Source organism: Cavia porcellus, unplaced genomic scaffold, assembly GCF_034190915.1.
Source record: "Cavia porcellus strain 051 isolate PalLab524CR breed Dunkin Hartley unplaced genomic scaffold, mCavPor4.1 scaffold_7, whole genome shotgun sequence".
NCBI lineage: Eukaryota > Metazoa > Chordata > Mammalia > Rodentia > Caviidae > Cavia > Cavia porcellus.
The window spans coordinates 30,737,788-30,763,812 of record NW_026947490.1 but is presented as its reverse complement, the minus strand read 5'-3'; the positions used below and the strand labels follow the sequence as shown (position 1 = coordinate 30,763,812).

Below are 26,025 nucleotides of genomic sequence, written 5' to 3'. Positions count from 1 at the left end.
GAAGAGTTTGCATTTTTTTTGACATAAACATATACCATAGGTGTAACATTAGGTAAACATATTTTATATGGAGTACTTTTTCCCCTTATTTGTGCTGTTTTCATACTGGAGAAACCATGTGGTATTTACATGTGTGTCCAACTTATTTCACTTAAGAGTATGGCCTCAAGGTAGCTAGAAATTTAGCTAGAAATGTCTCAGTTTATCCTTATTTATAACACAGTAGTATTCTGTTGTACAAAAACTCCACATCTTCTTTATCCATTCATCAATTGATTAGAATTTGGGCTGTTTTCAAGATTTAGCAACTACAAACTGTGCCACTATAAACATGAAAGTGCATATATCACTGTGGTATGATGCTTTTAATTTTTTTCAGAAAGATACCAAGGAAAGTGGAATAGCTGTGTTGAATGGAACTTTTAGTCCTGAGTTTTTGTTTTTTGTAGTAATTGGTTTCAGGACCTCATGCTTGCCAGGCAGGTGCTGTGCTGCTGAGCTACATCAACCCTAGTCCTCATTGTTTATAAATTTCCAAACTGCTTTCCACAATAGTTGCACCAGTCTACACTCCCACCAACACTGGAGAAGGGTTCATTTTTCCCCAAACCCCTGCCAGCATTTGTTATTGGTTGACTTCCTGATAATAGTTATTCTTTCAGGGATGAGATGGAAATCTCAATGTTGTTTGACTTTGCATATCTTAAATAATCAATGATGTTGAACATATTTTCATATGTTTATTTACCTTTTCTACTACATTTGAGAAGTGTATAGTCACCTCAGATGCCTAGTTATGGATACGGTCCTTAAATTGGGGAGGTCCTTTTTTTAAGTTCTTTATATGTTCTAGATAACTGTCCTTTGCATACGGAAGAGCTGGCAAAAGTACTTTTTTCCTACACTGTGTGCTCTTTTCATTCTGTCGCTGGTTTCTCTTGCTCTTCGAAAGCTTTTAATAAGATGAAATCCCAGCTGCTGTTGATTTGTGATAGTTTCTGTGTGAGTCGGATTTTGTTCATGCCTACACTATTGTCTACAAGAGTTCTATTTATTCTATCTTCCAGCAGCTTTAATGTGTCTTTTAATATATAAATCTTTGATACATTTTGATTTTAGCTTAGTGCATGGTGCATGATATTGGTACAGCAACATTTATTAAAGAGTCTATGTTTCTTCCATTGAAGGTGTTTGACACATTGGTCAAAGAAAATGTGGTTAAGCATTTCTGGAGTTGTTTCTGTATCTTCGAATCTGTTCCATTGATCCTCAAATCTGTTTTGTTGTGTTTTATTTCCCAGTACTGTGCTGTTTTATCACAGTAGTTTTGGGGTATAATTGCAAGTCAGTGATTGTGATGCCTCCTGTTTTGACTTTGTTGCTCAGAATTGCCTTCACTATTTTAGGTTTCTTCTGGTTCCAAATAAGTTTTAAGATTTTTTTTTATTCTATGAGATAATGCTGTTGAAATTTTGATTGTGATTGAACTGAATCTGTATAGCAATTTTGGAAGTATGGTCATTTTCAGTATATTGGCTATTCCTACCCAAAGGTAAGGGAAATCTTTCCATTTTCTGATATCTTCTTCAATCTCCTTTTTTCAAACCACTGTAGCTTTTAAAGTAGGGGTCTTTTACTTCCTTTGTTAAATTGATTCCAATGTATTGTGAAAGGTGTTTTCCTTCTGTCTCAGTGAATTTGTAACTTTTGTACAGTAGAGATATTGGTTTTTGAGTGTTGAGTTTGTATCCAGCTATGCTAAGTGAGCTGGTTATTAAATGTAGAAGTCTTTTGGTAGAGTTTTGAGAGTCTTCCATGTAGAGTATCGTGTCATTCACAAGTAATAATAATTTAACTTCTTCCTTTCCTATCCTTATTCCATTTATTTTTTTCCTTTTCTAATTGTTTTGATAAGGTTTCCAGAGCTATATTGAATAAGAGTGGTGACAGTGCATATCCTTAGTTTGTTCCTAAGCTTTAGAATGAAAGCTCTAGTTTTTGTCTATTTAGTGTGATTCTGGCTATTGATTTATCATACATGTATTTTATCAAACTGAGGTAAACATCTATTCCAATTTTCTGTACGGTTGTTTTTTTAAAATCGTGAATAGGTATTGGACTTTGTCAAATACTTTTTCTGTATCTATTGAAATGATCATTTAACCATTTGTCCAGGCTCCAATTTATGATCATTTTGCCTCAGCCTCCCATCATGCTGAGGTTTACTACACCTGTCTTCCATTTTATTCTTATTTTTTCATTTTAGACGGTGTCTCACTGTGTAGTGCAGGCAGGCCTTGAATTCAATACATAGCCCAAGCTGGCCTCAAAACCATGAGGACCCTCCTGCCTCAGCCTTCTAGCACTGGGGTTACAAGCATGCACCACTAGACCTGTATGTACTACTACCTTTTAAAAAAATTGTTCTTCAAACTTGGGAATGTTGGATACCTTAGTGGTTAGTTATCCACAGCCCTTCTTTAAGAATTGGTAAATAACTTATTTTATGTTGGTAAATGACTTTATCTTACAGGTAACACAGCTGGAGCTCAGCAATGATTGCTCCACCATGTTCAATTCACCAACTAGACACAGACACAGGGATTAGAATCCTCTTTTTCTCTGCTTCTGAGAGTACCAGAGTGAGTGAGTGACCAGGAGGGCTAGGAAGCCAATAACCACAGCTTTTTTTTCTTCTTGGTAATTGCTTTTGTATCTATTTGCATGCTCTTCTCTATTCTTGATTATTGTTTTAGTGTTTTAAATAATCCTAGTATGTAGCAGTTTAACACCTCTAAACTAACCACTAAGTTTTTCCCAACTATGAGTCCCTACTTTTCATTGGTTATGACTCTAGAGTTCCCAGGCTCTGCATTGCATGAAAAGGAAATAATTTTTTAAGCCCCTAAACTTAGCTATATAAATTGTATCTTCTGCAACCTTGAAGGATAGTGTATGGCACAGTGTGTAGCGATTCCACTAAGCTCAAAACGAAACATTGGAGGGTACAGAGGGTTGTGGCCCACATTTCACACTGGACATATTAAGAGGATGTTGGCATTACCAGGACTTGTAGTCTCCACTGCAGTTTTTAGAACACCTGGGGACACAGTGACAGTCAAAACCACAGCCAACCATCTGGCTGCCTGAGATTTAGCAGATTGTGTGCCAATATGTAGGTGGATAGTGCTTCTGAGTTTTCAGTCTATGGGACTAAGGCTGTGGCCAATGGCGGGACTAGAGCCAGCCCTTCTCACTAACAGAAATTCAGCAGTATGCAGGCTATGCCAAGTGTGTGTATACTTGGCCTGGTGTGTTCTAAATATGCACACCGTTGCGTGCAGCAAAGGCCCAAGATTCAGCCTATATCTGAACAAGGGAAGCCAAAGAACATAGTAGGGAAAAATCAAAACACCAAATTTTATGCTGTTAAAATGTCACAGGAACTGAGTGATCTGTTAATCTTATTCCCGTTGTTTTCAGATAAGGCCTTCTGTGACCCCCCCCAGGAAAGGGCTGCTTTTCAGTGAGGTGGGTGAGATCCCTGAGTGCTATGCCCTCTCCCTGTCTCTATCACATCCTCATCCCTCTGCTGCATAAGCTTTTCTGGAGGTTTGTGCCAGACTTTCCTTGGGCCAGTGGGTGTGGTGGGTGACTCAAGTATCCTGCGCTGTGATTGTTTAGGGTTTTCAGATTTCCCAAGTAGTCACGTTCATAAAAACAGCTCCTAGTTAAAGAACTCAGGGGTTGTTAAAAAATTTTTATGGAAAAATGATAAAATTTCATAAGATGATAGGAAGTAGCAGTAGTTAATGCATTGCATACTATTACCTTTAAAGTAGTACTCAAAGTATAAGGAATGGGCATAAAACATTCTCCAATCAATATTAGTGCAAAGCTTCTTTTTCTGTGAACTAAGTATAACTTTCATTTTTTTCTCTTCCTTTCTTTCCCCTTTTCCCCATCCTAGCTCTTCTCCTTTAGAATTTCTTCTCATTTTACAATATCTATTGTACATTGTAGACATTATTTACTCTTTCAATTTTTCAGACTAGGGAGATAATGTGATATTTACACATGTGAGTCTTGTTTATTTCACTAAAGAGTATGATCTCCTGTTGTATCCATTTACCTATACAAGTCTCAAGTTTATCCTTTATGCTTTCTTTTATATGAGAAACCTAACATAAATAAAGTACAAAATAAAAGATGAACAATACAAAATAGATGACTATTTGTCATATGTGAAGGAAACAAGAGATGGGGTAAAGGATATGAGATAAAAAGAAGAGGATTAGGGGGCTGGAGGTTTAGCTCAGCGGCATAAGTGCCTGCCTTGCAAGCAGGCAGTCGTGAGTTCGATCCCCGGTACTGATAAAAAGGAAAAAGACAAAAAAAAAAAAAAAAAAAGAGGATTATGAAGTTTTGTGCATATGCACCATGCTCCTAAAAGAATATGATCATCATGTAGTACGAACATCCAAAAAAACCCTTTCTACATATATATGAAGTGTTCCAAGCAAGACAGGGAAGAGGAGGGAAGGGAAAGCAAGGACATGAAAAAATAAGGTATGTCATGTAGATGTACCAATTCCATACGATGAATGTATTAATTATGTACTATAAACATGTACCTGTAAAAACAGTATGTGTGTGGTTTTATAACTATGTAAAAATTATTAAGTCTCTCCTTCACTCTGCTCTCTGTATCTAGATTTAGGCATCCCCTCTTACCAACATGAAAGCTAACTTGAAAAGTAGCTCTGTGTGCATGTGTGTGTGTGAAGGTGGATCATATATAAAAGAGAAGGAACCAAATTAATAATTAGTCCCTTTAATTGACAAAAAGATTAGTTTGTATGATGTTATCTTACATTTCTTAATTAAAATAACTATTTAGAAAACATAAATTGTGGCTCAATAACACTATAGATTGAATGGAGTAGCACTGACTTATGTCTGACTCCAAAAGTATGATAAAATCTTGGTGGTATGTATCTGTAATTCTAGTACTTTGGGAGGCTGAGGCAAAAAGATGATGAGTTTGAGGCCAGCCTGTGTAATGTGATGATGTTAAGAAGACTATGTCTTGGGCTGGGGATTTAGCAGAGGCATAAGCACCTGCCTTGCAAGCAGACAGTCATGAGTTCGATCCCTGGTACCGATAAAAAATGAAAAAGGCCAAAAAAAAAAAAAAAAAAAAAAAAAGCAAGACAATGTCTAGGGGCTGGGGATTTAGATCAGTGGCATAAGCACCTGCCTTGCAAGCAGACAGTCATGAGTTTGATCCCTGGTACCGATAAAAATGAAAAAGACAAAAAAAAAGACTATGTCTAAAAAATGTGACTGGGGAAATAAGGAAAATATACTTTTAATAGTAGAATTTTAAGATTTCTCTGCTTACAACCTGGTCATGGTTCACTGCTTGTTGGATGAGTATTGCTTTTAACTTTTCACCACTAGGAGGAGTCAACATTGAAAACGCACAAATGTTAAGCCACCTACACAATTTTCACACACACACACAAAATTTTCTTTTTTTTATTTAAAGAAAAAAAAAAACAGTAAAAGGGTACAAGTAATACAGAATTCCAAAAAAATAAACAGTAAGAAATCACTACTTAATAGATTGCATATTGTCATCTTAGAAATAGTTGATCAAGGTACAAAATTAAGCATACAAAGTGGACATTCAAACAGTGAGACTGCAAACAGTTGTTTTCAATGAACCAAAAAAAAAAAAAAACTTAGTAATTGGCCATCTATCTTACACACCTAAACATACTTACAGGTCTGTCCTTTAGAGAACTTTCTTTTCCTCTCTTTTTTACAATAACATTTACACATTTTGGGTTTTATTACTAACCACAGTTCTTATTACTTTTTTTGGAAGAGAATAAAACCAAATGTGACAAAAGAAAGCAGAGTCGGTCTAAGCAAAGGATGGACGTAGTACATGATGTAAAAACCAAATACAAGGTAATCAACAATGATTACACTAATGTCCCTTGCTACCTTAAAAAGAATTGCCTATATCATCAGGTATAATAAAATTGAACTAAACAGTACAGAACAAAACCAATAATACCTAAACATTGGAGACATTACTGAAATTCAAAAGAAGATAATAGTCAAACCACAGTGGGCATAATGGTGAATCTTATTGCCTTCAAAGTAGTTGCCTATACCCTCAAAATTGATAATATCAAACAATAGAATAGAGTAAAATCAGTCAAAAAAAGATGGTGAGAGCAATAAGGGGCTTCAAATTGGTTAATAGGAAATCAAAAAAGTTACTATCCTGGTAATTTTTAAAAATTTTTTTCCCTTAATTAAAAAATACTAATAAGAAGATAAAAATTTTTTTAAAAAGGGATACTGAGATAAAAGAGGACATAACAACATAACAATACAGGTCAGAACAGAACAATTTAAGCAACATAGTGTTTTACCACAAGAAAACCCGACTTAATAGTAGTTACCATAGTGTCTCTTTCCTTGAAATATTTGAGTATAACTTCGTATACTATGCATCAAACATATCAAGACAGTGTGAAACTATTCAAGAGGATGAAAGTATTACAAGGTACTTAGAACCAGATAACAGAAAATGAACAATGGTTTCTATATTATCTCTTTGACTATAAAAAAAATTTGTTTATACTATCACATATAATAAAATTCCATAAGATACAACATGATAAAAGCATTGGAGACAGAAGAACAACAATTTGATGGGACTTCAAAACAAGATGATACTAAAGCAGCACTAGCTATTATGATCTTGTTTTCTTCAAAATTGCTGTTCATATCATCACAGACATTAATATCAAACAGCCTAGAATAAAACCATTCCAATTAATGACTGAAAATTTTATAAGGCTTCAAAACCATATATGGGGACTCATGATTACCACATACTTTTATGTGTTTGTATCATTTCTTACACTAGGGAAACTATTCGGTATTCATACATGTGAGTTTGATTTATTTCACTTATGAGTATGGTCTTACGCTGTGCCCATTTATTTATAAATATCTCAATGTTATCCTTCTTTATAGCTGAGTAGTACTCCATTGTATAAAAATATCACAAATTTTTATCCATTCCTCAGTTGTTGGACACTTAGGTTGTTTCCAAGATATGGCTATTAAAAATTGTGCTGCTATACACATGAGTGCACATATATCACTGTGGTATGATGTTTTCATTTCTTCTGGGAATATGCCTAGAAGTGATATAGCTGGAACACATGGGACTTCCAATCCCAGCTTTTTGTCTCCACACTGGCCTCCATAATGCTTGCACCAGTCTACACTCCCACCTAAAGTGAAGGACAGTTTCTTTTCCCCCACAGCCTCTCCAGCATGTTGGTGGTGGTTTTCTAGATCCTGGCCATTCTTTCAGGAGTGAGATGCAATCAGTGTGGTTTTAATTTGCATTTCTCTAATGAGTAATGATGATGAACATTTTTTCATGTATTTATTTGCCATTTGTATTTCTTCATCTGAGAAATGTGTATTCATCTCAGGTGCCTATTTTTGGATTGGATCTTTGAATTTTGGGGGCCTGAGTTTTTTAAATTCTTTGTGTGTTTTAGACAAAAGTCCTTTGTCTGAGGGACAGTTCACTAAGATTTTTTCCCAGTCTGTGAGTTTTCTTTTCACTATGCTGGAGATTTCTTTTGACATGTAGAAACATTTTAATAGGAAGTGATCGCAGTTATTGATTCTGGGAAGTATTTCCTGTGAAGTTTGGGTCCTGTTCATGAATTCTCTACTTACCCTATGTCTTCAGGGTTTTTACCCAATTTGTCTTTCAATAGATTTAGTGCTTCTGTTTTAATATTCAGATCTTTGATCCATTTAGATTTTAATTTAGTACATGGTGATAGCCATGGGTCTAGTTTTAGTTTTCGGCATATGGAGAGCCAGTTTTTCCAACACCTTTTGTTTAAGAGACTGTCCTTCTTACAGTGGACCTGTTTGGCCCTTTATCAAAGATGAAGGTGGTTGAGTGTGTTTGTAGTTGTGGTTGTATCTTCTAATCTTTTACATTGATCTTTGGCTCTGTTTTTATTCCACTACCATGTTGATTTTACTACAGTTGCTTTGTAGTATAACTTCAAGTCAGGGATTGTGATGCCTCCTGCCTTGCCTTTGCTGCTTGGAACTGTCTTTGCTCTTCTAGTTCTCTTCTCACCCCAGATGAATTTTACGAGTGATTTCTCGAGATCTATGAGGTACGTCGATGGTATATTTATTGGGATTGCATTGAACCTGTAAAACAGTTTTGGGAGAATGGCCATTTTCACAATATTTATTCTTCCTATCCATGAACAAGGGATGGCTTTCCATTTTCTGAGATCATCTTCAATTTCTTTTTTCAGTGTATTATAATTTTCCCTGTATAGGTTTTTCATTTCTTCTGCGAGAGTAGTTCCTAAATATTTCATTTTATTGGTTGCTAGTGCGAAGGGTGTGGCTTCTCTTATTTCTCTGTCAGCAATTTTGTTGTTAGTGTATAGGAATGCTATTGATTTTTTTGAATATTGATTTTGTATCCAGCTACATCACTGAATTTATTTATTATATTTAAGAGTCCTTCAATGGAGTTTTGGGGGTCTGCTATATAGAGTATCATGTCATCTGCAAACAATGATTATTTAACTTCTTTTCCTATCTTTACCCCTTTTATTTCTCTCCCTTGTCTAATTGCTCTGGCTCATATTTCCAGTACTATATTAATAGGAGCGGTGATAAGGGACATCCTTGTCTTCTACCTGATTTAAAGGAAAGGCCTTCAATTTTTGGCCATTTAATATGATACTGGCTGTTGGTTTGTTGTAAATGGCCTTTATTATATTGAGTTAAAGACCACCTATTCCTATTTTCGGTAAAGTTCTTATCATAAATGAAGGTTGGAACTTATCAAAGGCTTTTTCTATATTTATAGAAATGATCATGTGATTCTCACTTTTGGCTTTATTGATATGGTGGATTATGTTTATTGATTTATGTATGTTGAACCATTCCTGCATGCCTGGGATGAATCACACTTGGTCATGGTGTATAATCTTCTTGATGATTTGCTGCATTTGCTTCTTGATGATTTGCCAATATTTTATTGAGGATTTTTGCATCTATGTTCATTAGGGAGATTGGTCTGTAATTCTCTTTTTAGTTGGGTCTTTCTCAGATTTTGTTATTAGAGTAATATTTGCTTCCAGGAATGACTTAGTAGGATTGCTTCCCTTTCTTTCTTTTCCTTTTTTTTCTTTCATGGGTACCGGGGATCGAATTCACGACTGCCTGCTTGCAAGGCAGGTGCTTATGGCGCCGAGCTAAATCCCCAGCCCTGGATTGCTTCCCTTTCAATTTCATTGAAGAGTTTGAAGAGTGTCAGCATTAAGTCTTCTTTGTATTTTTTTTTACAATTCTGCAGTGAATCTGTCTGGGCCTGGGCTCTTCTTGGTAGGTAAGGACTTAATTACATTTTCAATTTCATTAATAGAGATTGGGTTGTTCAGCAGTTTTACATCTTCTTGACCTAGCTTTGGTACTTCATGTTTCTAGGAATCTGTCTGTTTCTTCTGTGTTATCAAACCTTTGAGAGTAGAGGTTTTTGAAATAGGTGTTGATGATCTTCTGTATTTCTATAGTCTGTGGTGATTTCGCCTTTTTCATTTCTTATTGCATGAATTTGACCTTTTTCTTCCCTTTTTTTATAAGGTTGGCTGGGGGTTATCAATTTTATTTATTCTTTCAAAGAACCAATTCTTTCATTCACTGATTTTTTGGACTGTTTTCTTAGTCTCTATTGCATTGATTTCTGCTCTCATTTTTATAATTTCCTCTCTTCTTTTGGCTTTGGTCTTGACTTGCTCTTCTTTTTGTTTGATGTTTGAGGTGTAACATCAGGTTATTTATTTGTATTTGTTCTGTTTTCCTGCTGTCAGAACTTGGTGCAATAAATTTTCCTCTGAGGACGGCTTTAATGCAACGCACACATTCTGGTTGTTGTAGTTGCATTTTTGTTTGCTTGTAGGTATTGTTTAATTTCATTTTTAATTTCCTCTGTGACCCACTGATTACTCAAGACTGTGTTATTCAGTTGTGTTTGTGGGACTTTTGCAGTATCTTTTATCATTAATTTCTAATTTCATAGTGCTACGATCCGATAACAGGCAAGGGATAATTTCAACTCCTTTGCATTTATTTAAACATGTTCTGTGAGCTAATATACGGTCTATTTTCGAGACTGACCCATGTACTGCTGAGGAGAATGTGTATTCTGACGTTGTTGGATGGAACACTCTGTATATATCGATCAAGTCCATTTGTTCACAGGTGTGATTCAGTTCTATTTCTTGGCTGATTTTCGTCTGGTTGATCTATCCTTTGGTGTCAATGGTGTGTTAAAGTTTACTGTTATAATTGTGTTACTGATAATTTGGTTTTTTATTTCTGTTAATTCTTGTTTTATACAATGGGGTGCTCTGGAATTTTGTGCATATATATTTAAGATAGTTATCTCTTCCTTTTGAAGTTTTCCCCTAACCACTATGTAGCGACCTTATTTATCTCTTCTGATCATCATTGGTTTAAAGTTCACACTGTCTGCAAACAGAATAGCTACTCCCACTTTTTTGCGGGGTGGGGGTGGAGGGTTCCTGTTGTGTGAGGTATTTTTTTCCATCCTTTAACTTTCAGTCTGTGAGTATCCTTTTGGGTTAGATGGGTTTCTTGTAGACAGCATATGGTTGGAATTTGTTTCTTAATCTATTCTGCCAGTCCATTTCTTTTAATTAGTGCATTGAGACCATTTACATTAATTCTTGTTATATGTTGGTTTATTGTTGACATGTTATCTTTCTGCTGTTGCATCTTTATCTTTCTGTTCTGTTGAACTATCTACTTTGCTTAGTGATTTTTTCCTAAGTGTGTTTAAACTGCAATCTTTGTAGGGGTGTCTTGGTGATCATGAAGTTCTTCAGCTGTTCTTTGTCATGGAAGTGTCTTATGTCTCCATCAATTTTGAAGGACAGTTTTGCAGGGTACATCATTGTAAGTTGGAAATCATTTTCCTTTAGGATCTCTAATACTTCACTCCATGCTCTTCTTTATTTTTTGTGCTGAGAAGTCTGCAGTGATTCTGATAGGTTTTCTTTTATAAATGATCTGTCTTTTCTCTCTGACAGCTTTAAATATTCTATTCTTATGTTGGATTTCTGGGATGGTGATTATTATATGTCTGGGTGTAGTTTTATTTTGGTTATGACTATTTGGAGTTCTGTATGTTTCACTGATCCTGATGTAGGTTTCCGATCTCATGTTTGGGAAATTTTCAGCTATTACTTCTCTAAATATCCTCTTGACATCCTTTATGTTGTCCACTTCTTTTGCATTTATCCCTATCAACCTTATGTTGTTTTTCTTTGTGTCATCTTGCAGTTGTTGAATTGTTATTTCCTGATTTCTTGTTATTTTTAAAAGATCTTTCCTTTCCTGTTTAGCAGCTGCAATCTTGTCTTCGAGGTCTGAAATTCTGTCTTCACTTTCATCGAGGTGGTTTTTACAGCTTTCAATGGAATTTTTGATTTCCTGTGTATCTCTGTGCAACTGCTTTATGTATTGTTATATTGTTCATTCAGTGATTGTTTTTATTTAGTTCCTCCAATTTTTTAACTGTGTCTTCTTTAGATATGTTCAGCATCTCTTTCATTTCTTCTTTTACCTGTGAGATTATTTCCAGTTTGAATTCCTTTAAAGCTTCTCAGAGTCACTTCTTTATTTCAGTTGCTATTATGTCTGCTATTTCAGGTGTATGGCATATATTTTCTTCTATGTACATCGCTCCTAAGGTCTCTGTGGTTGGGCTGGAAGTTTGAGATTGTAATTTGGTCTTTCATTCTGTCATTTTCCTATATTTCTGTGTTTCAAATTTTTCACCTGTTATTCCAAGGCTTCCCCAGGGCCTGTTGGAGATCCTTTTCTATGCCCTCTGCTCCTGGGACTGTGGCCACCCAGGTCCCCGGATCGAGAGAGGTTATCTCAGGGTGTGAGAGGCCAGCCCAAGCCCAGCACCCGGAACAGATTGTGCCCACTCACCCAGAACTCCAGAGTCTCCAAGCACAGCCAGGATTGGTGAGGCCACCCTCGGTCCGCCCAGGATCTGCCGGGCTGGTTCAGTGCACTGGGAAGCCACAAAGATCCCTCTCTTGGCTGAGCGAGGGTCCCAGACTAGCTGGACTTGGGGGAAAGTGCACGGGGCACTTACACCAGGCCGCCCAGCCTCTGGAACTGATGGCGCCCGATTGCCTGCTCAGAACTCCAGAGTCTGCCGAGCACTGCTGGGAGCTGGGAGGCTGCTGCAGGCCTGCCCAGGACGTGCCATGGTGGTGTGGCACACACCCAAAAACAATTTTCAAACCTACCAAATCTACATAGCTAAAATAATTTTTTGTGACCAGTTGTGCAAAGGATACAGGATTTTGTAAATGTAAATTATTAGCATCATGTTTTACCCTTCTTTTGAAGCTCTTGGAAAATTCCTGTCAAGAGTTTTAGTCTTTGTATTTGCTCATATATTAAATGATGGTGTAGCCAAGTAGCCTGAAGTTTTAGAAATGGACTTTTGTTTCTAAGACCGTGTCAGAGAAGCAGAGACTCATTTAAGGTATTGATGTTTTGCTGCCAGTTTCTCCACATACCAAACTTCAGTGTTTCTTGCTGTCTTTTAAATGAGATCTAACTTGTCTCCAGGTCATATAGAATAAAGGGGCTTTGCTAAAGACAACAACAGTGTCTTAGGTGATACTGGTTAGAAATTTGTCATTGGCTTTGGTAACTAACAACTAGAAAAAAGGTTTTTCAGGAACACTTGACTGTCCCAAAGACTGCAGTGTAAAGGTGCAGATGGGTGACAATTGTCTGTGTAGTGTGGTCATAGTATCACAAAGGCATATTCCAGGTCTGATCATCCTACCACCACCAGTGAGTGTCAGAATCATTTATCAGCCAAAGTTGTGGCCACTGGAAGACAAGTGTGTTATTTCAGTATTAAAGGCAGAATTGAAACGTAGGTAAATAGATCAGCAGTATGGGTAAGTGAACATCCTGGGAAAAGTGATTCTTCTGGGTTTGAAATGGGCCAGTACCAAAGATACATGAAAGAAAATTCCTGAAACTTAATTTCAGCTAGGATATTGGAGTGATCCTTTGTCCTACACTTTACAATCTCTTTTACTAATGCAGTTTAGTATAACCCACAGACTCTGACTGCTATTTTTTGATGCAAGTGATAATGAACCAGGGACTTTAAGTGATTAAGGACTGTAGCTTAACGATAAAACTTTTGACCAGCTACCTCACTGGAGTATTTATGACATGAAAAGAACTTGACTGTGATACTCCACGATATAATAGTGCAGAACAAATCTAGTGGTATACCTGAGTTACAGTATAGGATTCAATGTTGCTTTCCTTGCTGGGTTTTCGAAGTATATAATGGAGACAGTAAATATGCTGAACATGGTGGTGGTGGTGGTGGTGGCTAAGCTCTAATTCTGACAAGTATGTATAAAATAACTGGAATAAATCATTTAAAGTGCTATTGCTGGGGGAGGACACTGCTAGGAAGGTTCAGGTGGTGCAGGGTCTGTGCCATCATAACCTCCAATGTGTATTTTGAATGTACACTTGTATAAGAAACAAATTAGGGCACAAAGCTGGATGTCAGACAGAAGCCAGTCTCAGGACATGTGCAGCTTGCCCTGCATCTCGTAGAGTGAAGCTATGGCTGACTGCTGTCTCCAGATGTGAAGGGAGGGGCAATGAACCTTCCTCACAAAATAGGAGGAACTAATGAAGAGCTCATTCTGGCACATCTTTCCAGGTAACATTTGGAGTCCAGTGAGTTGAATGGTGTCTAGTTGGCATGCTTAACACAAGCCTTGCAGAGTTTCGGGATAGTTCTTTAACTGCAACTACAGGACTATGTTGTTCTCTGGCTGCTTTGTGTTTGTACTAGGATTATTTTACTGTTTGAAGTTACTTGGAAATCTGTGATTCCACTAGTTGTATGTGGAATGTAAGTATCTGTCAGCTAGCTCTTAGATCAAAGAGACAAATACCAGTGTCCTGACATCTGAGTCACCACAGGGCTTCAGAATCGGTAAGACAGAAAAACAAAAAGCAGATGTTAACCATGTTGAATGGGAGGATGCATTTCTGGTAAGAAAGTTTTGTATGGTTAAGCTCTTGTTCTACCCAGTTCAAAAAAGAAGAGAACAAAACCAGAGTTAAGTACAAAACACTGTGTGGAAGAACCTTATGAAAGTTTTTCGGTCTGTTTGTTTTTGCTATTCTTGGTTTTGCTACATCTGTGAGCTAATCTTTCTAAACCTTTGTTGTTCAAATATGGCTAGAAGGACAATGACATGACTTCTCAATCTCAATTTCCCCTCCAATGTGGGACCAGGTAAGACCAACAATCTGCATTCTACTGACAACTGAATAGAAATAATTATCAGTGATGTTTTTAGAGCAAATCTTATAAGGGAAGAATACACAGAAAGCACAGGAGAATCAATTTGACTCTTAACAGACTTGGCATTGGAGAATCTGGACTTTGACATTCATAGGTAGAGAATCTTACACTAGGGGTGTATTGCATAATCAGAGCACACCTTTCACAACACAAAGTTCACAAGGCTGCAAATGGTAAAGGGAGTGATACGTACTGTATCTTGTATCACTGTATAGTTGTTCATTGGTACAATTGGTACCCTCACTAGGTACCGAGACCGTGTGCCAGACTGCAGGACAAACGTTGTGCACTGACAGTGCTTGCTGAGACCAGCAGAGTTCCTCAGAAGGTTGGGATGGAAATGGAGCATGTGTCACGAAACTCATTACAAGGGCTTTTTCTCTTGCTTTAATGCTGATTGTCACAAAATCATATAAGTTCAGCAGCTTTGCAAAAGGGATAAGAAACTTCAAGAGTGCGCAGCATACAATCTGTCCTCCACTCTATTAACTACCCTTAAAAAACTCAGTTAGTTGTCAAGCTGTGCTTGTCTGAGTCATGTTTTGTATCCTCAATTTCAAGATGTTTATTTCACATCTTTGTGGCAAATTAGTGGAATAGTAGATGACTGACATCCAAAATCCCACTCAGCTCCATATATATGGATTAAACACAGGCATGCAACAGAAATGCTTTACCATTGAACTATGTCCCCAGAGTTTCTTTAGTTTCACTGGGTCTCATTAGTTGCCTAGTTGGCAATAAATGTGCTTCTGTTTCGCTCTACCAAGTAGCTGGGTTTATAGGTATGCACAGTGACATTAGGCTAAATTATTCTTTAATGCAAACAATATTTAATTATGTCCAAAGGAACATGGACAAGAGTTCACACTTCATGAGGTGAGGCCTTTCATTTTACTGATGCCTTTAGATATCACCATGAAAAGCCTGTAACAAAAGCATGTGAACACATTTCAAACTTCAGATTAAAGTTTAAATATAGGTCATCTTTCCAAAAAAAACTCAAGAGTATTTTATGACCTGAAAGTATCTGTACATTTACACATGTGCTTGCACCTTTTGACAAATATCATGAGTGTTAACACTGTTCAACTTGTAATTACACAAGTTTCACCTTGGACAGAGACTGACTTATTCTTCAAATTCCATAAAAAGCAATACATTTTAAGATTTGGTTAAATTTACCAGTGTTGTATCATTAAGATTTCTTTTCAGTACAAATTCTTTGGTGAATCCTAAGGACACATTCTTTAGGAATGAACTTTTTGTATTTTTTTTGAAACTGTAGCCCAGGCCAACCTCAGACTTATGGCTACCCTCCTGCCTTACCCTCTCAAGTGCTGGGGTTACAGGCATGTGCCACCATGCCTGACAACAATGACCCTTCTAAGGTCATTGTATGTCTGGTTTCACTCCAGAACAAATTCTTTTATGACAAAATTAACACTTGATGAAAGACTCACTGTATTCATTGTATCTGTAAGGCTGCTTTCCAGGTCACCTCTTCCATAGTTTTGATGCTTGGAAAAAAATCTTACTACATCCACTACCTTTGTACGACTTTCTCAAAGATAGAATACTTAATGGCTAGTGAATTTTGAGGCTTACAAGTCTCAGTGGTACATACATTATTGACTACTGTTCCTCTGTAGTATGAATTGGGATATTATTGCTTGACTTCATCATGGTTTTGCCACTTGCCTTGCATCTGTAAGGTATCACTCATGTACAAATTCTCCAGCGTTACATGTGATGTGTATTTGCACATTCATCTCATTTCCGTAGTCTCTCTTCCATATAGGTGATATGAAATGTGTTAAAGTGAGGACTGAAGACAAGATTTGCCAAACTGATTACATTTTTTTCAGGTTTTCCTTGAGAATTTACTGTATGATGTGGTCTGAAGCCTGAGTAAATAATAAAAGACCTGACACACTCTTGTTCCAGTTGTTAGGTTTGTTTCTGGCTTGAATTTTTTGAATACTAATGTTAAGATTTTCACCTGCAGGCACTGTTACACTGGTAAAGTTTCCCTCAACTATGCATTGTTAGTTATGTATTAAAAGACAACTCAAGGCTTGCCTTATTTATTCTATGTGGAAATTATTTTCCCAGCAGGAACTGTCCAATGTTTTTTAAGGATCAAACAGCGCCTGATGATTCCTGCCCATTTGCTTGTCAGATTTCTTTCCAGGTTGGTTATGTCCGATAAATTCCAAGTTAGGAACTGTTATAAAAGCCCTTGTCACTTTTTCCCAGTATGTGTTATTAGTCAGACTTATACACTAACACCTTCGCTAAACTCAGTGAATTTTAAGACTTTTCAACTCTTGGAATGCTTTGGTGCATAAGTGTAAAATTTGACTCAAGATCTTGGCAAATTCACTATTTTACTATGGTTTCTCTCAAGTATGACATCTCATATGACGTGCTAGGGATGAGTTTAGACTGAACACCTTGCTACATTCACTGCATTTATAAGGTTTCTCTCCAGTATGAATGCTATGATGACGCACAAGTTGGGGATTGCGACTGAACACCTTGCCACATTCATTACATTTGAAAGGTTTCTCTTCAGTGTGAATCATCAGGTGTTTTGCAAGATATGATTTACAACTGAACACTTTACCACATTCGTTACACTTGTAAAGTTTCTCTCCAGTGTGGATTGTTTGATGCTTTGCTAGAAATGACCTGCGACTAAACACTTTACCACATTCATTACATTTGTAAGGTTTCTCTCCTGTATGGATTCTCTGATGCTTTGCTAGAGAGGCTCTATGACGGAACATTTTACTACAGTAAATACATTTGTAAGGTTTCTCTCCAGTATGAATTCTCTGATGATTTGTGAGGTAGGACTTGTGCCTGAAGCCCTTGCCACATTCATTACACAAATAAGGCTTTTCTCCAGCATGTACTCTCAGATGTTGTACAAGGTAGCAATTGTGACTAAAGACTTTGCCACATTCATTACATTGGAAATGTTTCTCCCCAGAATGAATTCTATGGTGATTTGCAAGGTGTGACTTATGACTGAAGACCTTGCCACATTCATTACACTTGTAAGGTTTCTCTCCAGAATGCATTCTTTGATGATTTGCTAGGTTTGACTTTTGACTGAAGACCTTGCCACATTCATTGCATTTGTAACATTTCTCACCAGAATGGATTCTCTGATGATTTGCTAGGTAGGACTTCAGACTGAAGACCTTGCCACATGCATTACATCTGTAAGGTTTCTCACCAGTATGAATGGTCTGATGACGTATAAAGTTTGATTTCTGATTAAAGAACTTGCCACATTCATTACATTTGAAAGGTTTTTCTCCAGTATGGATTCTTTGATGGTTTGCTAAGTATGACTTTTTACTGAAAACTTTTTCACATTCACTACATTTGTAAGGCTTCTCTCCAGTATGCATTCTTTGATGATTTCTAAGGTTTGTTTTCTTATTGAAGACCTTGCCACACATATCACATAAAAATTGTTTTTCTCCAGCATGGACTACATGATGCACAGTAAAGCATGAACCTTGCTTAAAAGATTTGCCACACTCGTTCCATTTGTTTTTTTCTCTTTTAAATACCTCAATTTCAGGCAGATGTGACTGAAAGCTTACTCCAAGCCAATTTTTAGTATGTTTCTGTCCTAGATTCCTTCTACAATGTTCATCTCTTCTATCTGTGAGATTTTCATTGTGATTCACACAGAATGCTGTGTCAAGTTTTTCATCTTCTCTGCAATGACATTCAAAGTCATGTACATTTGTCTGGATTTCTCTGAAGCACAATTCTTGAATGTCATGGATTTTATGTGTTTCCAACCTTACTGTCTGAAACATTGCTCCTGTATGTCTTTTCCTTTCTGGTGGCATTTCTTTTATGACACATTTAGGAGAAGTATCTATGAAAGATAAGAAATCATTGGTTCTGATTAACTGTAGATGGTAAATGAATTCTGTTACTAACATACACATTATACCAAAAGAAATAATTACAATCGAGCAGTTATAGAACTCTATAGTTTTTACTTTTAGGAAAACAACTGGAGACATGCTCCAGTTGCAAAGTATGACAAAAACAATTACACTGCATAAATTAAGTGATCATGAAATTTTCATTGCACAAATTGGTAACATACACGTTTTTGTGATTATAGCACACTGGCCCATGGAATCTAATGGAAGATGGAGGCACGCAAATGAGACTTGAAATGAATCTTATCATAATAAGGACAACAGGTTATAGCGAAGGTACTTTTAAGTACTTACTATACAATAGTTACTCTTAACTATTTTGCACTATTTTGTAAAAAGCCTTGAAGATAACATTACTTTTCAATTAAGGATAACAGGGTAGTATCATTTATTTTCTAACCCTAATTTACATACAGTATGAGATAAACAGGATGTGATTGTTGGCGTGTAGGATCTGTCAACATGTTACCAACGATTCCTAGCCACACAGACAGTACATAACATAACAAGTCACAAGAGATACAAGAAGTATGGAAAGCAATATTTCAAAAGAAACAGAGGCGTTTCATTTCCCTTTGCTGTACCAGTGTCACTGAGCCATTCGTTGCTCAGAGACAACATTATCCAAATCATCAACACTGCACACATGGATTTAGGTGGTGTCCTGAGAACATCTAAAGGATGAGTATCTTTCATTACCCTGTGAGGTTAGTATGGGAGTCCTCTGCAAATTCAAGTGTACAGAAGAGATATAAACTAGAAGCAGCAGTACAATGAATCACATGAGGGAAGCCAGCCTGGGGAAAGACAGCAGCAGTTAACAGGTGAGACAGAACAGCCTGTGCTGGTGAGTCTATAGGGCTGTAATTGCACAAGTGAAAACCAAATGCAACAAGTGGCATAAGACTGTCCCATTCTTAAATACAGGAATGAGAGTTCAGGTGTGGGGGCAGAGCAGCAGAGAGTTAGCAGGTAGCAGTGGGATGGTGGGGAAGAAAGCAGATTTACATCTCCTAAAGTTCCTTTAATGAAACTTATCAAACTGAATGATTTGTATACTCTAGGTATATGTTTAACCAAATCATGTTTGTATATTATAAGAGATTATGGGCAAAAATATTCAAAGCAAGACCTGAAAGCAAAAACCTTGAAACAGCTAAGAGACAGTGTACTAGTTCTGTTTCCACTTAGAAATGCAATGTAACTTTTGTCTAGAGTACAGAAATCTAGGGAGAAAATAGCTACAAAGTGATGATTCTGTGGCTAACTAGACAGAGAAACCTTTGAAGAATCAAGTGTAGCATGAAGGTTATCCTTAGTCACATTAGCAAAACTGAAAAACAAAAGAAAAACACAAAAATAAAAATGAAAAAAGCTATTAACTATGGAGGATCCTCAGGCACTGCCATGGTATGGCTCAGTGATAGAGGACAACCCAAATCAGATAATTTGTCTTATCATTTGTTGCCAGAAGGCTAGTGATGGCCCAACTTTATGTCACAATGCATACATCATTCATAGTAGACAGGCATTTCTCACTGTAAGAAGAGTGAGAACAGGACAATAAAGTGTCTAAAAGACAAAGAGACTAATTGCCTATATTTAGCAGCAAGGTTTTGCTTTGCTGTTAACTATTGCCATTAATACCATACTGTACCTATTGTAAGTAAAAGTTTATCTTACTCATGTATGCACAGGAAAATGCACAATATATTAGGATTTGGTACTATTTGCAAGTACAGTTCCTCACCCGGGGTCTTGGGATGCATGCCACACAGTAATGAAAAATTATTGTAACCTATAATAGGGTAGAAAAATACTAAATGGAAAACAGTACTTGAGAAAATCCTGGAACTAAGGTTTTACATATGAAAGACTTAAAAAATGGATAAAATTCATAGCTAGATTAACTAAGAGAAAAACGGAAAACTCAGCTAATATCACAAAAAAGAGAAGGCACCTTATAAAAGTTGACTATGCAAAGGAATAGTAACAGAATTGTACAACACATACGATGACCAAGAAAAACATAAATGAAATTCTGTAATACAGAAACAGAAAACTCTGGAAGAGACCAGTAGCAAAGATATTCAATTTCAGTCACAAAAATCTCCCAAAAAAGAGAAAGACTGGACCCAGTGTTCTTAATAGAGAATCATTCCAAACATTTAAAGAACTAAAGCAATCTTCTTCTAACTTTTCTAAAATACTGAAAGCGGGAAGACACCACACTTGTTCTGTAAGACAGCATTATCTTAACAGAAAAGTCAGACCACGCCAGCAAACTAAAGACCAATACTATCTCTGCATACATTTGGTATAAAATTTTCAAAAGAATACTATTAAATGTACATTAAAATGGTTTATAAATCATGACCACGTTAGATGTAATCCTAGAATATAATGAACATTAATTTATGCAATGCATCACCATGAGCAGAATGAAAGAGTAAGAACCACATGATTGATCATTTTAGGTCACAGAGAAAAATTATTTCAAAAAGTCAATACCAGCTGCATCTGGTGGTATAAACCCAACACCTGGGAGGCTGAGGCAGAAGAATCACTGAGTTTTATTCAGGCCATATAACCCCACAATCTTGCGAGGCATGTACCCCCATAATGGAAAACATTCTTCAAGAGGTATTTGTAAACCCAAGCTCCTATCAGTGTTACTAAAAGTAGCCAAGGAATGGAAGCAAGTCAAGAGGATTCCTGAACTGCACTTGTGAACAAATGGACTTAATAGATATATACAGAGTATTCCACCCAACAACAACAGAATATACATTCTTCTCAGCAGTACATGGGTCATTCTCTAAAATAGACCATATATTAATTCACAGAACATATTTAAATAAGTGCAAAAGGGTTGAAATTACCCCTTGCATGTTATTGGACCATAGTGCCATGAAATTAGTAATCAACGACAAAAGATGTTGCAAAAATCCCACAAACACATGGAAACTGAATAACACACTCTTGAGTAATCAGTGGGTCACAGCGGAAATTAAAAAAGATATCAAGCAATACCTACAAACAAATGAAAATATAGATACAACTTACCGGAATCTATGGGATGCAATGAAAGCCGTCCTCAGAGGAAAATTTATTGCACTGAGCTCTCACATCAGGAAAACAGAACGAATACAAATAAATAACATGATGCTTCACCTCAAACAGCTAGAAAAAGAAGAGCAAGTCAAGCCCAAAGCCAAAAGAAGAGAGGAAATTATAAAAATCAGAGCAGAAATGAACGCAATAGAGACTAAGAAAACAATCCAAAGAATCAACGAATCAAAAAGTTGGTTCTTTGAACGAATAAATAAAATTGATAAGCCCCTAGCCAACCTTATTTAAAAAAAGGGAAGGAAGAGCTCAAATCCATGCAATAAGAAATGAAAAAGGTGAAGTCACTACAGACTCAATAGAAATACAGAAGATCATCAACACCTATTTCGAAAACCTCTACTCTCAAAGGTTTGAAAACACAGAAGAAATAGACAGATTCTTAGAAACATATGAAGTACCAAAGCTAGATCAAGAGGATGTAAAACTGCTGAATAACCCAATTTCTATCAATGAAATTGAACATGTAATTAATTCCTTACCTACAAAGAAGAGCCCAGGCCCAGATGGATTTACTGCAGAATTCTACAAGAAATACAAACAAGACCTAATACCGACACTCCTTAAACTTTTCAATGAAACTGAAAGGGAAGCAATTCTTCCCCAGTCATTCCTGGAAGCAAATATTACTCTAGAACCAAAACCCGGGAAAGACCCAACCGAAAAAGAGAACTACAGACCAATCTCCCTAATGAACACAGATGCAAAAATCCTCAATAAAATATTGGCAAACAGGATGCAGCAAATCATCAAGAAGATTATACACCATGACCAAGTGTGATTCATCCCAGGCATGCAGGGATGGTTCAACATACGTAAATCAATAAATGTAATCCATCATATCCATAAAGCCAAAAGTAAGAATCACATGATCATTTCCATAGATGCAGAAAAAGCCTTCGATAAGGTTCAACAATCTTTCATGATAAGAACTCTACAGAAAATTGGAATAGATGGTCTTTACCTCAATATAATAAAGGCTGTCTATGACAAACCAACAGTAAGTATCATACTAAATGGCCAAAAATTGAAAGCCTTTACTTTAAAATCAGGCACAAGACAAGGATGTCCTCTATCACCTCTCCTATTTAATATAGTATTGGAAGTACTAGCCAGAGCAATTAGACAAGAGAGAAAAATAAAAGGGGTAAAGATAGGAAAAGAAGTTAAATTGTCATTATTTGCAGATGACATGATACTCTACATGGAAGACCCCCTAAACTCCATTGAAAGACTCTTAGATATAATAAAAAAATTCAGTAATGTAGCTGGGTACAAAATCAATACTCAGAAATCAATAGCATTCTTATACACTAACAACAAAATCACAGAGAGAGAAATAAGAGAAGCCACACCCTTCACACTAGCAACCAAAAAAAATGAAATATTTAGGAATCACTCTTACAAAAGAAGTAAAAGACCTATACAGGGAAAATTATAATACACTGAAGGAAGAAATTGAAGATGATCTCAGAAAATGGAAAGACATCCCATGTTCATGGATAGGAAGAATAAACATTGTGAAAATGGCCTTTCTCCCAAAACTGTTATACAGATTCAATGCAATCCCAATAAAAGTACCATCAACATATCTTATATATATAGAGAAATCACTCCTAAGGTTCATCTGGAACCAGAAGAGACCTAGAATATCAAAAGCAATTTTAAGCAACAAAGGCAAGACAGGAGGCATCACAATCCCTGACTTGAAGTTACTACAAAGCAACTGTGGTAAAATCAACATGGTACTGGAATCAAAACAGAGGTGAAGACCAATGAAATAGATTAGAAGATACAAGCACTACTACAAACACACTCAACCAACTTACCTTTGATAAAGGGGCCAAGCAGGTTCACTGGAAGAATGACAGTCTTTTTAATAAATGGTGTTGGAAAAACTGGCTCTACATTTGCCAAAAACTAAAACTCGACCCAAGCCTATCACCATGTACTAAATTAAAATCTAAATGGATTAAAGATCTAATATTAAAACAGAAACACTAAATCTATTGGAAGACAAACTAGGTAAAAGCCTTGAAGACATAGGGGTAGGTAGAGAATTCATGAACAGGACTCAAACTGCATGGGAAATACTTACCAGAATCAATAATTGGGACTACCTGTTATTAAAAAGTTTTTGTAAGTAAAAAAAAATCTCCAGCATAGTGAAAAGAAAACCCACAAACTGGGAAAAGATCTTAGTGAACTCCCCCTCAGACAAAGGACTTTTGTCTAAAATATATAAAGAATTAAAAAAAATAAGACCCAATCCAAAAGGGCATCTGAGATGAATACACACTTCTCAGAGGAAGAAATACAAATGGCAAATAAATACATGAAAAAATGTTCATCATCATTGGTTATTAGGGAAATGCAAATTAAAACCACACTGTGATACCATCTCACTCCTGAAAGAATGGCCAGGATCAAGAAAACCAACAACAACAAATGCTGGAGAAGCTGTGGGGAAAAAGGAACTCTTCTACACTGTTGGTGGGAGTGTAGACTGGTACAACCTTTGTGGAGGTCAGTCTGGAGATTTCTCAAAAAGCTGGGATTGGAAGTCCCATTTGTTCCCGCTATTCCACTACTAGGCATCTTCCCAGAAGAACTGAAAGCATCATACCAAAGTGACATATGCACACCTAGGTTTATAGCAGCACAATTTGTAATTGCTAGATCATGGAAACAACCCAAATGTCCATCAACCGAGGAATGGATAAAAAAGCTGTGGTACTTCTATGTAGTGGAGTACTACTCAGCTATAAAGAAGGATCATATTGAGCTATTTATCAATAAATGGGTGCAGCTTGAAACCATACTCATAAGTGAACTAAATCAAGCTCGCATCTGTGAACTCCGAATAGTTTCCCTAGTGTAGGAAATGAATCAAATATATAAACGTATGTGATAACCATGATTCCCCATTATATGGCCTTGAAGCGTTATAAAATTGTCACTCATTACTTGGAATGGATTTATTCTGGGCTGTTGGATATCATGGTCGGTGACGCAATGAACAGCCACTTTGAAGAAAATAAGACATAATAACAGCTAGTGCTGATTTAATAACATCTTGTCTTAAAGCTGTACCAAACTATGGTTCTTTTGTCTCCATTGATTTTATTACGTTGTAACTTGCTGGACTTTATCATATGTGGTAGTATAACCAAAAATTGTTATAGGCAAAGAGATAATATTGAAACCATTGATCATTTTTTTCTGTTAGCTGGTTCTAAATACTCTACAATGCTTTCATCCACTTGAATGGTGTTACACAGTCTTGATATATTTGATGCTATAGCATATGAAGTTATATTCAAATATTTCAAAGAAAAAGATACTATGGTAACTACTATTAAGTCGGGTTATTTGGTGGTGAAGCACTAGGTTGCTGAAACTGTCATGCTTTAACCTGTATTGTTATGTTGTTATGCCCCCTTTTATCTCATCCTCTCCCTTATTCATTAAAAAATCATTTAATTTTTTTAAAAAAGTGTATCAACCAATAAAAAATGCTCCCGGTTCTGTAGGGAAAAAGAAACCCTTTACAACTGTTGGTTAGAGAGTAGATTAGTACAAACACTGTGGAAATCAGTGTAGAGATTCCTCAAAAAATTAAGATTAGAGATCCCATTCATCCTAGGTATTCCCCTTCTGTGTATCTTCCCAGAAGGATTGAAAAACATCACACCACAGTGACATATGTGAAACCATAAGGTTCAAAATATACAATAGTCACTGTGAAATGGAAGGAAACTGTTCAATAAAAAGAAGAAACTAAGATAGGGGAAAAGAGAAAGGATAGAAGGGAAAAGAAAAAAATGCAAGTTAGTTATAACATTAGTGTCACTTAGTTCACTGAACAGGAAAGATTGTGCTAATATTGATTGAAGTAATTTTTATGCCCATATTTTGTACTTGAGTGACTAAAGATAATGTTGTGTACTTTATCAACAATTATTACTTTTTCATTATTTTGTTGTGAAAATTTGTTTTACCTTTTCTCCTTAATATTAATAAATAAAGTAAAAAAAAAATAAAAAAAAAAAAAAAAAAGAGGATTCACAAAATATGGCTGTGGTTGTGTTGTGGCTCATTCCCCACGGTTTGTTTCAGAAGCCAGGCCCTTAGTGTGGTGATGCTGGGAAGAGAAGGACCCTGAAGAAGTAGAGCCTAGTGGGAAGTAGCTCACTGTAGGTGCTGCCCCCGGAAGTGACTAACGCAGGTCTGGTGGAGTAAGCAAATTCTTACGAAAGTGCACTGTTATACAGGGTCATGCCTGACCCTTAAGGCAGATATTGTGCCTCACTGCTTGATCTCTTCTGTACATGCTTCTGCCAAGATGCTCTCACTAGGGGATGA

General features: G+C 36.5%; 1 protein-coding gene across 1 annotated transcript in view; it reads right to left on the bottom strand.

The window, feature by feature from the left end:
- LOC100733486 (zinc finger protein 160-like) overlaps positions 1-26,025 on the bottom strand; it is a 64,175-nt gene that overhangs the window by 28,008 nt on the left and 10,142 nt on the right. The window contains 2 exon segments of the mRNA XM_013147820.3: positions 12,112-12,252; positions 16,959-18,458. Coding sequence (XP_013003274.2) covers positions 12,112-12,252; positions 16,959-18,458 — 1,641 coding nt within the window.